The sequence below is a fragment of the Carcharodon carcharias genome, chromosome 19 (assembly GCF_017639515.1).
Source record: "Carcharodon carcharias isolate sCarCar2 chromosome 19, sCarCar2.pri, whole genome shotgun sequence".
Lineage (NCBI taxonomy): Eukaryota > Metazoa > Chordata > Chondrichthyes > Lamniformes > Lamnidae > Carcharodon > Carcharodon carcharias.
Window position 1 is genome coordinate 4,621,340 of NC_054485.1, and position 14,393 is coordinate 4,635,732.

Genomic DNA, 14,393 nt, shown 5'->3' on the forward strand with positions numbered 1-14,393 from the left:
AGATACCATCCCTCCTTAGTGCAGTAATTGACTCCTTGATCACTAGTGCAATGCCACCTCCTCTTTTACACCCACCCACCCCATTCCCTGCTGTCACACCTGAAGATTCTATACCCTGGAATATTGAGCTGCCGGTCCTGCCCTTCCTTCAATCCTGTCTCTGTGATAGCAGCAATATCATATTCCAATGTGTTAATCAACGCCCTCAATTCATTTGCCTTACTTGTATATGCTGTATGCATTGTAGGAACTCAACAAGCCTCCTTAGGCAGCACCCTCCAAACCCATGATCATTATCATCTAGACGGACAAGGGCAGCAGATAGATGGGAACACCACCACCTGGAAGTTCCCCTGCAAATACTCACCATCCTGACTTGGAAATATATCGCCGTTCCTTCACTATCATTGGATCAAAGTCCTGGAGCTCCCTCCCTAAAAGCACTATGAGTGTACCTACACCACATGGACTGCAGCAGTTCAAGAAGGCAGCTCACCACCACCTTCTTAAGGGCAACTAGGGATGGGCAATAAATGCTGGCCCAGCCAGCGAGGCCCACATCCCAAGAATTAATTTTAAATATGTATTAATTCTCTACCACCTCAACATTCCAGGTTGAGCAAAAGGAAAGCAATACATTGTTAATTATACAAGACACAATTTATAATCTAACTCCACAAAAACCTCCTGATAGCAGAAGCATCTTCCTTTTAACTTTGTTATATGTAATCCCTAAAGTCTATTTATTCCAGCTTGCATTTTACAGTTACTACTGCAATTTCTCAGGAAGATGAGCTTTGAAAAAAATCTTTGACATGTTGAGATTAATTCTGCTTTCTGATTCCCCCAAAATAGTTTTCTGTAAAGTAATCACACAAACTAAAACCAAGACCTAAAGCACCCATTGTCTTTCAGGTTGGGCAAGCTCAGAATCCTCTGATTTGAACCCCCCAGGACTTGCTGTTTTGCCATGAGTGACTAGCAGCTGAACATTTACAACAACAACTTTCATTTATATAGCACCATTAATGTAGTTAAAGATCTCAAGACACTTCACAAAAGTGTTGTAAAGCAAAATTTGTCATCAAACCACATTAGGGAAGAAGACCAAAAGCTTGTCCAAAGAGGTAGGTTTTCAGGAGTGTCTTAAAGGAGGAGAGAGAGTCAGGAGAGGTGGAGATGTAGAGGCAGAGCTTAGAGCCTTGGTAGCTGAAGGCATGGCTGCCAATAATGAAGTGACTTTAAAATCAGGGATACTCAAAAGACCAGAATTAGTTGAGAGCAGAGATCTCGGAGGGTTGTGGGGCTGGAAGAGATGACAGAGACAGGGAGAGGACAAATCAATGGAAGGATTTGAAAGCAAGGATGAGAATTTTGAAATTTAGCTTAACCGAGAACCAGTGCAGATCAGCAAGCACAGAGGTGATGGGTGAACTGGACCTGGGTGCAAATTGCATTCAGACTCAGAGTTTTAGATGAGCCAGATTTTATATAGGGTGGAAGATGAGAGGCCAGTCCAGAGAGCATTACAATAATGAAGGCTAGATATAGCAAAGGCAAGCATTAAGGGACAGTCAAATGATACCCACCCTACAGGAGGTTAAAACTGGCTGGGCCATGTGTTGCCAAGCTCTGGTCTCTCTCTCTCTCTCTCCATCATTTTAATGGAGACAGTAGCACATTTGTTTTAAACAGTATCCCATGGTGTCAATTCAGGGATTTAATTAACTAGATTAGCGAAATCCAGCTGAGTAAGATTGGACAACATAAGGAATATTTTAAGTAGGAGAGGGTTAATGCTTTTCCAGTTTCACAATCTCATTGTAGAAGCATGACAGATCATTCCTTCACATTAATGTTCTCATGTCTCACCATCATTTCACATTGTGTCTCACGTCAGCAGTTCCTTGTGGAGAATTTGTTTTCATTGCTGTTGTTTCCACTGGCTGGCTTTAGGTACATGGAACGGCACCACAAAGGTTGCAGTGAAGACTCTGAAACCTGGCACCATGTCACCCGAGGCATTTCTTGAGGAAGCCCAAATAATGAAGAGGCTCAGACATGATAAATTGGTTCAGCTGTACGCAGTGGTGTCTGAGGAACCCATCTACATTGTCACAGAATTCATGACTAAAGGTAAAATGGCCTTTCTAACTGCCGAGTTTTTAATCTTTAATGTCATCATCTATTTAAAATATGGCATTTGCAGGAAACGCTCCTCGAGATCCCTGTCCTCCCCAGCAGCATCTGTAGCAGAGAGCACATAAAGTCAGCATCTCACTTACATCTGTCACTGCCTGGCTTGCGTATCTTTCAGTGTGAATTATATGTCATATTTAGTGCATGCCTGACATGAAGAAGGCCAGTCACCACAACAGAGGCATTAGGCTGGACGAGAACTCCAGGATAAGAACTTATCAGTTTATTGAATTGACTCCTGTAAGTAAGATTGAGGGGAGTAGCTGGTAACTGGTATATTTTGGCCATCCCCATTATCTCATGGGCTGATATCCCGAACAATGTCTTGCTCAAGTGTTTTTCTCAGTAATTCTCCAATATGTTTTTTCACAGAGTGAAATTAAATGGGTGTTTACTGAGTGGCAAGTTGCTTTACAAAGAAAACAAAATATACTTCTATTGTTCTCAAAACGCTGGAACAGTCAGACCTCCCGATAGGGCTCTTTTGTCCTTCTTACTGATATCTCATTTAACATTAGGTAACAGACCCAAGATACAACAGTACCAAGTTTATCCAGGGCCCCAGGTTGCAGTCAGACAGGCTACAAAAAGCTCCCTGGGCCAGTGTCTAATATAATTACATCAGCTATATAAATGGGACATTTCTCTCGCAAACATCACGTGTAATTTAATGATACTGTACAACAGACATGAGCTCAGTATCAATAGTTACATCACTGTACTCACTGAAATTTATCTTTGTTCAGTTATATTAGATAGAACTTTTTGGTAATTGATAATGCTTCCCTCAAAGTTGTATTCCTGTCGAGTGTTCTACATTGAATTGTATCTAGACAGAATGTTATTCACCACAGAAACATATATATATACTTGGATCACTACTCTATTGGATCAATGTTCAATCTCAGTAAAAAATGATCATGGTCAGGAAGCCAAGAAATATGTTGCAGCTGTTTGTAAAACACTGATTTTTTACAGAGTTCATGGGTGGAATTTTCCCTGAATGGCAGGTTTTTGCACAATATCGTCCGCTTCTAGACGTGTTTCACCTCATTAATAATGCATTCTCGGGAAACACGCTGGATCGCTGGCGGGTGGACTCGGATTTTGCCACCCCGCTGTGACACCAGCACTTCCTCGCTCCGGGGACCATATTTAAAGCGCAGCAGAGCACAGCCCACTTCATGTCTACAGAGCAGGACTGCTCCAGGCGACAGGTGGTCCTGAAAGCAAAGAATACAGCAGCCCCCAAATCTAGTGACCCCTCTCTGGGGCACCTGCTGCCTACCACAAACTCCTCTAGCCCTGCTCTGGGTGAAGACCAGCCACCAAGCTCACCAACCCAACATGGGAGGCGGTGGCAGTGGTGGTCGGCGCCAACGTCCTCCAAAAGTGAACAGCCACCCAACGCCGCAAGAGGATGAACGATCTCCTTCCTTCCGCCAGGGTAAGTCACTCTGCTCATCCGTCTCTACTCTCACACTCACAAACCCATCACACTTCCACAGAGTTCATGCTCGCTGCCAGCTCAAGGGACACCCCCACTCACTCTCTCTCTCACAAACACCCTCATCTCCCCTGCCCATCGTGTCCTCATGCCGCCATTGGCACCACTCACCCTCCACACATGCCAGGCATCCTTCTCACCTGGCCTGGCGGGCATCTTGCTTACACTCTCTCCATCTGTCTCCAAGCAAGATAAGCTAACCCACAACAACAGGGAGAGGTCGCAGACTGATGGAGGAATGCCTGACATCAAGGTCCTCACGGCCTTTTGAAAATACAGCCATCCAGTTGGCTGGCGAGGATGTGGACCGTTCCTGCGCAGACAGTGAGGTCGACGACTCTCAACCAAGTGAGGATCCTGCACTGTAACGTCCGTCAGAGAACCATACTGTGAGAGATGTCTCCTGTTTCCCAGCCCCTGCCATATACTAATTATCTCTTTTCCATCACAGGCACATCGGGAAACAGCCAAGGGCGACCACGAGGCTGATCATCGACTCCAGCCCCCTGGACACCTTGGAAGAGGAATCCGCAGACACCGACACTGAAGTCCCATCACAGCATCACCCACATCTCCCACCTGCACCCCCCTCCCCCATCCACACCCTCCACCCACACCCCACTCCCCCACCCACACCCTCTACCCACACCCTCCACCCACACCCCACTCCCCCACCCACACCCTCTACCCACACCCTCCACCCATAACCCCCACCCACAACCCCCTCCCCCATCCACACCCTCCACCCACACCCCACTCCCCCACCCACACCCTCTACCCACACCCTCCACCCATACCCCCCACCCACACCCCCCTCCCCCATCCACACACCCACCCACACCCCCCTCCCCCACACACACCTCCACCCACACTCCCCACCCACACACCCACCCACACCCCCCACCCAGGACCCCACCAACACCCCACTCCCCCACCGACACCCGCCACCCACACCTACATCCCCCACACACACTCCCACCCACACCCCCCACCCACACACCCCTCCCCCACCCAGAACCCCCCCACACACCCCCACTCACATCCCCCACCCACAACCCCCTCCCACACCCCCACCCACACCCCCCTCCCCAACCCTCACCCCCCAATCACACCCCCACCCAAACCCTCCACCCACATGACCACCCACACCCCAACCCACGCCCCCCACCCACACCCCCATCCCAAATCCCTCACCCACACCCCCCAACCACACCACCCACCCACACCCCCAGCCACAATCCCCAACCACATCCCACACAACCCCCCCCTCCCAAACCCCCCACCCACACCCTCCACCCACATCCTCCACCCACACCCCCTACCCATACCCCCCACCCACACCCCCCTCACAAAGCCCCCACCCACACCCACACCCAAATGCCCCTCCACCACACACACACACGCCCCCCCCCACCCATATCCCCCACCCAAACACCTCACCCACACCCTCCACCTACACACCCTTCCAAACCACCCCACACATACCCCCCACCCCTACCCACACCCCCCACCCACACCCTCCACCCACAACCCCCACACACAACCCCCTCCCCCACCCACACCCCCCTCCCAAACCCACACCTCCACACACACACCCACACACACCCCCCACCCATACCCCCCCACCCAAACCCCCATTTCTCACCCACACCCTCCACCTACACCCTCCACCCCCACATCCCCTCCCAAACCCCCTCCCCTCACCATCACCCCCCACCCACACCCCGTCCCACACCCATACCCCCCCCACACACACCCACCCACAACCCCCACCCACAACCCCCTCCCACATCCACACCCTCCACTCACACCCCCCTCCCCAACCCACACCCCCCCCAGCCACAGCCTCCAAACACACCCCCATCTCCCACCCGCAACCCCCACACACACCCCCCACCCACACCCCCCTTCACAAACCCCCAACCCACAACCCCCTCCCAAACCCCCCTCCCCCATGCACACCCCCCCATACTCCGCCCCCAAACCCCCCACCCACACCACCCATCCACACACTCCACCACACCCTCCACCTACACTCCCCTCCCAAACCCCCCACCCAAAATCCCCTCCCCCACCCACACCCCCCACCCACACCCTCCACCCACACACTCCACCCACACACCCCACCCATACCACCCACCCACAGTGCCCCACCCACACCCTCCACCCACACACCCCACACACACACACCCCCTCCCAAACCCCCCACCCACACCCCCACATTAGCCCCACCCACATCCCCCACCCACACCACCCTCCCAAACACACCACCTGCACCCCCCACCCACGTCCCCCACCCACACCCCCCCAAACCCCCCTCCCCCATGCACACAACCCTCCCACACCCCCTCCCAAACCCCCCTCCCCCACGCAGACCCCCCACCCACAACCCGCACCTGCACCCAACACCCCCACCCACAACCATCCCCCACCCACCCACACCCCCCACCTGCACCCATCCCACACCCAACCCCCATCCCACACCCCCCCACCCCCACACCCACCCCCACCCAGACCTCCCCCCACACACTCCACCCAGACCCCCCATCCACACCCCACACCCACACCCTCCACCCAGACCCCCCACCCACACCCCCCCACCCACACATTCCACCCAGACCGTCCACCCAGCACCCCCCCACCCACACCCTCCACCCAGGCCCCCTACCCACACCCCCCACCCGCACCCTCCACCCACACCCTCCACCAGCGCAGAGACACACACCTCGGTGGGACCTAGTTCTAGAGTAGCCTCAGGACCACAATCTGGTGAGCACATCGCACTGTCTGATCCACAGCAGGCAGAGACAGGGAAATCCAAGGGTGCCGGCACTCGGAGGACTGCTGGAGGCCAGGAATCCACTGAGTCCAGTTCAAATGACCAGCCTCTGGACTCGGTCATACCTCAGCTGCTGGAGCTGCAAAGACAAGCTCGGGAACATAAGGAAGGGATGTCCGCTGCACTCCTCAGATTGCAAGGCACGATGGAGGAGTCCGTCCACCTTCAGGCTGAGGTTATAGCACCGGCATGCCAACACACTGAGGTCAATACTGGTAGGTTGGCAGCTGCCCTGGAGACCTTGGTCCAGGACACTGGTCCTGCACTGCTGCAGAAGCTGCACTCCATCGCTGAGGCACTTACTGCCATCCATCAGTGTCAACGCGGTGGGGGGAAGAGGACGGGCACTTCGAACTTATTGCAGCTGCCCCTTCCTCCCAAGGAGTCAGCCAAGGGCCCTCGGGCACCCTTAGGGAGGAGGATCAGCAGGTGCACAGCCCCGGACCATCCACCCAGGTGATTCCGGAGTGTCCGGCCCATCCAATTCCCCTCTTCCTGTGGCCTCCACAGCTCCAAGGCCGAGGAGGGTGCCACTGCCACATAGCAGGACCCCGAAAGCAGGCTGGAGCCCTCCAGGTCTCAGCCCTCCAGAGGACGCCCACCAAGGTAACTTCAGACAGGGTGTAGCAGACAGCTGGCTGCCTCCACCTCCACTGTGGATGTGGGGAGAGAACCAAGACATAGCAGCAGGGTTAGGAAGGTTAAGAAGATGCAGTTGCACAGCCTGGACATGGGTGTTAATCACTTGTACATAATGTTCGCGATTATAAATAAACTACCAAGAATGTCTCCCTGCCTGTGGCTCCTTGTTCTGATGAGCAGTGTTTGTGTCACTCAGATGCGAAACCTTTCTGCACAAGATAAAGGCAGGTGTCTCAGTCCAGGGTTGTGAGGCCTCACCTCCGAGTTCCCCTCGAAGTTCAGCTCACCAGGTGCACACCTTTTAAAGGCAGTCGTGAAGCTCACCATTCTGAAGTCACGCCGACGTGGGAGTTAAATTTGACGGAGGGGGATTATAATGAAATGCAAATGCATTAAAATTAAGTACCTGACATTGGATGGTGGGAAATGTGGCCCGCCATTGATGGGGGGGCGGGGAACAGTCGCATCCTGGATTTACATCGCCAGGAAACGTGACTAGGGCCATCTCGTGATATTTTCCGCTCGTGCTGCCAAACACACCCATCGCTAATGGGAGCAGAATGTCGCAGCTCTCAAGGCACCTCCCGGGAACACTTTGAACATTGAATACTCTGGAAATTTATTTTGTAACTTCTCAGGCAGACATTGGATTGAACTTTTCAAATCCTGCAACTTTTACCTTTAATTCGACTTACTGCTCACAAAAATTGTTGAGCAAGTACAAACTTGACATTTTGAGATCATTCTGAGCATCCCATTCAAAGTAATGCCAGCTGAGAAACAGTGGGCCCTCTGATTTGCAGCTTGGTCCGCTGGGTCTCTTTATGTCCATGTCAGGCATTTCGACTGGCTTCACAATGTACAATTACCACCAAAAGCGAACAGTTAAACGTTACTGCAGCAGCTGATTTTCCATTGCTGTTTTCATGGGTTAAAAAGGGAGAAGGAGAGAGCACATAAAAATTGGAGTGATACTGTATCATGCTTCTTGGTGAGCATACGAATTATGTACAGGGTGTTGGTGAGGCCACAGCTGGAGTACTGTGCACAGTTTTGGTCCCCATATTTAAGAAGCGATACACTGGCATTGGAGGCAGTTCAAAAGAGATTCACTCGGCTGATTTCTGGGATGAAGGGCTTGACTTATCAAGAACGGCTAAACAGGTTAGGCCTCTATTCATTCGAGTTTAGAAGAATGACGGGTAATCTTATTGAAACGTTCTGAGGGGATCAAAGTAAAATACTGCGGATGCTGGAAATCTGAAACAAAAACAAAAATAGCTGGAAAAGCTCAGCAGGTCTGACAGCCTCTGCGGAGAGGAATACAGTTAACGTTTCGAGTGTTCCTCTCCGCAGATGCTGTCAGACCTGCTGTGTTTTTCCAAGATTCTGAGGGGGCTTGACAGGGTAGATGTTGATATGATGTTTCCACTAGTGTCGCAATCTCGAACTAGGGGACTTAGTTACAGAATAAGGTGACACTCATTTAAAACTGAGATGCGAAGGAATTTCTTCTCTGAGGGTAGTGAATGTCTGGAATTCTCTACCCCAGAGAGTTGTGGGGTATAAAGTATTTGAAGAGGAGGTAGATAGATTTTTGAAATATTGGGGAGTTGAGGAGCTGGCACGTAAGAGGTGTTGAGGCATGGGGCAGATCAGCCATGATTTTATTGAAAGGCGGGGCAGGCTTGAGGGGCCGAATGGCCAAAACCCTTGGATGAGGCCATCAGGTCCTGGTGACTTGTCTGCCTTTAGTTCCATTAGTTTGTCAAATACTTTGTCCCTCATGATAGAGACTGTTGCAAGATCTTTCACCCCATTAGTTCCTTGCTTATCTGATATCTTTGGAATGTTTATAGTGTCCTCCACAGTGAAGACCGATGCAAAATATTGGTTTAAATTCTCTGCCATTTCCCTGTTCCCCATTATCAATTCTCCAGTCACATCCTCCAAGGGTCCCACGCTCACTTTAGCCACTCTCTTTTTATATACCCGCAGAAGCTCTTGATGTGTGTTTTTATATTTCTTGCCAATTTACTTTAATAATCAATTTTCTCCCTCTTTATTAGCTTTTTAGTCATCCACTGCTGGTTCCTAAAAATTCCCAATCCTCTGGCCTACCACTAGTTTTTACTGCTTTTTATGCCTTCGTTTTTGATTGGATACTTTCCCTGACCGCCTTTGTTAACAACTAGTGGTTCAACCTTCTCATCGAGTCCTTCTTTATGACCAGGATAAATTTTTGCTGAGCTTTATGAAATATCTGCTTAAATGTCTGCCGCTGCTCATGCACTGACCTTCCCCCATAGTCTATTTTCCCAGCCTGCTTTAGACAACTCTTTCTTCATACCTCTGTAATTGTTCTTATTTAAGTTGAGGACACTTGTTTGAGGCCCGAATTGCTCGCCCTCAAACTGAATTTGAAATTCTACCATGTTGTGATCGCTACCCACGAGAGGATCCTTAGCCATGAGATCTCTTACTAATCCTACCTCATTACACATTACTAGATCCTGTTCCCGGGTAGGTTCTGCAATGTATTGGTCTAAGAAACAACCCCTGATGCACTCTACAAATTCATCTTCCATGTTACCCTCGCCAATTTGATTTGTCCAGTCAATATGCAGACAAAAAGCAGGAATTTTAAAGAGGCAGCACAGGCAAGATGAGTACGATGGCCTCCCTTCTGAACTTTAAATGTCTGTGATTCTATAAAAGATGTCTTTGCGTCCAGAGTAATATTCACTGCACTTACTTTTAGAAAAAACTAATTATGTAGAACACTTTGAAATGGCTCAACATTAGAAAGCGCTGTATGAGTATTTACTATAGGTCATTCGGAGAAAGAGACTATATAAAAATAGTCAAAATCCTGGAACTCCCTTCCTAACTGTACTGTGGGTGTACCTACACCACATGGACTGCAGCGGTTCAAGAAGACAGCTCACCACCACCTTCTCAAGAGCAACTAGGGATGGGTAATAAATGCTGGCCCAGCCAGCGACACCCACATCCCGTGAATAATTTTTTTTAAAAATTGAGTGAAGAATCCCATTACATTACAGTTCTGGAAAAATGGCATTCCAGAATAGGTCTGTGTCAAGCATCTCTTCAATCCTTTGGAATCTAGTGAGGAAAGTATTAGATTCAGAAATGACAGGCCTAGTAGACATGTTAGAATGTCAATCAATGCTAGATTCTAACAAAGACTAAAGAGGAACAAACACAGAGCAAACTGACTACCACTTCTGTGCCATGTCAGTGGGAGTAGCACATGTTTACTTATGTAAATTACATTCATCTCTATGTATGATTTATAATAGCAACCATCAACCCAGAAGGAAAAAAAACAGTACTCTTATTTCCCAGTTTTTTACTGGTGTTCCATTTTAAGGTATACGAGACCAGTTCAGACCAGTATTCTTATTTCCCAGTTTTTTACTGGTGTTCCATTTTAAGGTATACGAGACCGGGTCGGACCAGTATTCTTATTTCACAGTTTGTACTGCTTTTTCCTCCCGAGAATGTCACTTTTCCTATGATTTTTGTCCTATGTCACTTGTAAAGTGGAAAACAAAGGGCAGATTCCTATCCAATAATGGATTTTATGTCCATGCTCTTTACCCGTTTCTTTCTCTTTTCATTCATGGGATGTGGACATCGCTGGCTGGGCCAGCCTTTATTGCCCGTCCCTAATTGCCCTTTGAGAAGATGGTGGTGAGTCATTTGACCAAGCGGCTTGCTTGTCTGTTTTGGGGACAGTAATGAGTCAGCCACAATGCTGTGGGTCTAGACTCACATATAAGCCAGACTAGGCCAAGGTGGCAAATTTTTTCCCCCCTCAAGAACATTTTTGAACCAGATGGGTTTTAATGAAAGCCCAGCAGTTTCTCGGTCATCACTTCTGATGATGCTTCTTAATTCCAGATTTATTTAATTGATTCAGCTGCCTTGTTGGGAGTTGAATAATGCCTCCATCTTCTGGCTGACTGGTTCTGTAACATAACCATCGCCACTCAGATATTCTGAGATATTGAAAGAATAAAAGTTCTCTATTTTAACCATTCAAGGACTCCATGAACAATTTGCAACCTGATTATATCTAAAATTATTCTCGTACAAACTGAAGTTTTCTTGAGGACTGATGACCAGTACAGATCCTTTATACAACATGACTTCGAAAACTGCACTTGGGGGAAAAAAAAGTTAAGCAATATCTCCAGAAAATAAATATAGCTGGAAACAGACCATGGGTCACCTAGTTAAGCAAGAGTTCTCAATTTTTCAAACTATTCACTTCTGCCCTAATAGAGATGCTGCAACGCTTGCAGAGCTGCTTAGTTTACTCCATATAAATTGTTGTAAACAGAGGCAAAATGCAGAGCTGTCAATGAATTTATTTTTAGGATTGGTTTATTCTGACTGGCACAGGGTGACAAATGCTTTAAATAAATAGATTCATAAGAGGTGATTTTATCTTTTGATGTCCGTGTTGAATGAGAGGCATTTAAGATAATTGGTTTAAAAAAAAAGCAGGGCAGATGAGTGGTTAGGAGCAGGAACGCACTGCTTGTAAGGAGGGCGGAAGCAGATTCACTTGTAACTTCCAAAGCAGAATTAGATAAATACTTGAAGGAGAAAACTTTGTAGGGCTATGGGGTAAAGAGTAGCAAGTGGGAGTAAGTGGACAGCTCTTTCAAAGAGCCAGCACAAGCACGATGGGCTGAGTAGCTTTCTTCTGTGCTGTGCAATTCTCTAAATCTTCTACACCAATTGGCCGTTCATTATGCCTCCTGCCGACATTCCTTCCCATCAACTGCAATGGACAGAAAAACAGGCTAATCTTTATCCCTCAATCAACATTTTCAGATTATCTGGCCATTATCACACTACTGTTTGTGGGAGTTTCCTGTGGACAAATTGACTGCTGTGTTTCCTACATTGCAACAATGACTACACTTCAAAAGCACTTAATCAGCTATAAAACGCTTTGAGACATCCTCTGGTCATGATAAGTGCTATATAAATGCAAGTCTTTCTTTTTAAAATCACCTAATTCATGTCTGAAAAATACAGTTCTAAGGAATGGAAAGAATGATTTTTAACAAAGAAAGGGCTCCATTTCCAGTCTGTGTTGAAGAACTTGTCGAATCCCTGGTGTTTCCACCTACTTGTGTGACCAAGGAGTGAGTTGCGCGAGGAGTCACTTCTGCATCCTGCTACAATGCACCTGGTATTCATCCGTATGAAAACTATTGCAAAACTCTTACTTCGCAATATCCCTTTCTCAGGTCTTATGGTGGAAGTTAAAACCGTTGAAAATTAAAGCGTGCTGCGTTCTGTTTAATGTTCTATATTTTATTATGTTTTTCTTGTAAAATTATAATTGGAATTGACTCATAAATTCTGGTTGCGAAACCTGGCCAGGTACCTAAATCGGAAACTTATTGACCTGATATAACACAGACAATTAGGATTAACACTGCAAACTGGATAAAGCACACAGCAGCTTGAATATGGAGAATGAATATGATGTGTGTGTGTGTGTATGTGTGTGTTTGTGTGTGTATATATGTATGTATGTGTGTGTGTATGTGTGTGTGTATATATATATATGTATAATATATTTTTAAATACACTGTTGTAAATAAAGACAAATATCTAATTTTATATGACAAGCATGGCCCATCGAATCATAAGCCATGAATTGAGTCCATTCTATTATAGAAAAATTGAGGCTGAAAGCATCTAATATGGGAAGACACTTTCAAATGGAGTATTAGAATATCTGACATAACTAGAATTCTTTTTTCTAATTGTCTTTGCAAACCATACAAGCAACATATTGTAATGAGGGGTGTTCTTTTTAGTAAATTAATGAAGTGAAAAATGAATGAAGCATAAAAGCCAGCCAATGACACCACATGGGAACAATAGGCTGGATTTCAGGGGGTTCTGCAACCTGCACCCCATTGTTAAAAAGTGGGGTGAGCCTGCCCGCAATGCCAATGGCAGCCCTGCAGAACTTAATGCTGGGAGCAGTGTTAACCACTTTAAGGCGGAACTTCAGTCCCTATTTTGGGAGAGCTGCTGGCCAATGGCCACTGCTGGGATCTCAGGTAGTCCCACCACGATGAGAATCACAGGCAAGTCTGGGGCCAGGAGTCGGGGTGAGGGGCTGGATTCAAGAAGAGGTGGGTTGAAGAGGGGATGACCTTTGTGTGGGTCCCTCCAAATGACCCAGGACCCCACCCCCCGCCATTGCCCGCCATCAACCCATGCAGCTATTGGCCACTTAAGGACCTCAGTAGGCCCAAAGGTGGGGCAGACTGCCTGCACCTCTTCCTTCCATGCCCCCACACCGCCCCCCACCCACCCACCCACCAACCCCAGAAAATTTCAGTAAGATCGGGGCAAGGGAGTAGGTGGCAGGAAGGTCACCAGCTGGATTTGACGTGCCCCTCTGCCTAATTTGAACCCGCCATTGACGAGAGTAAAATTGAGCCCAGTATCTCAGCTTGCTGCATTGTTAGATGATGACCACACGATCAGACAAGAGGGACAGATTTATAGAAAACAGAGTCACGATCTGTATCATCAAGCTTCAGGCTCTTGATAATTTCTCTAATTTCCTTCTCAGGAAGTTTGCTGGATTTCCTGAAGGATGGTGATGGAAGGGGATTGAAATTGCCCCAGTTGGTCGACATGGCAGCTCAGGTACTGCGGATGGCTTTCTTATTCTCTCATGGTTTTATCCCTTTGATTGTTTTTCCCCTTAAGTTTTTAGACCTTATGTGATTTTGCTTTTAAGGCAATGATATTAGGTCGGTACTCCTCACTTGAGTCAAATTTATTTATTAGCAACAGTAGTGGATGTGACGAGACATGTTAAGAGCAATACTGAATATGAAAAGTTACAGGAGCATTCATGAAGCCAATAAACATTAAGTAGCACAAGAAAAAGGTATACACTTTTACGGATATCTGAAAAAAACACATTAGTGAATATTTCCAAAAATATATTAGGCGGAATTTTGCCCCTGTGGGGTGGGCTTGGTGGGGGTGGGTGGGAGTGGTTGGGAAGCCGACCGGGATTTCACACTGCTGAGCCAATTCAGGTCCGCCCAACGTGAAATGGGTGCTGCAGCTCTGCCTGTGTGGGATGGGGGAGGAGGACGAGAGTGCAAGTTCACGCTTGTGTGCGAG

At 47.9% G+C, this 14,393-nt stretch overlaps 1 protein-coding gene across 6 annotated transcripts in view; it reads left to right on the forward strand.

Moving 5' to 3' along the window:
• Positions 1–14,393, forward strand: part of LOC121291387 (tyrosine-protein kinase Fyn-like) — a 313,003-nt gene that overhangs the window by 270,436 nt on the left and 28,174 nt on the right. For all 6 annotated transcript variants that reach the window (XM_041212480.1, XM_041212482.1, XM_041212481.1 and 3 more), the window contains 2 exons: positions 1,957–2,136; positions 13,828–13,904. In XM_041212480.1, the coding sequence (XP_041068414.1) occupies positions 1,957–2,136; positions 13,828–13,904 (257 nt within the window). The remainder of the gene's footprint in view (positions 1–1,956; positions 2,137–13,827; positions 13,905–14,393) is intronic.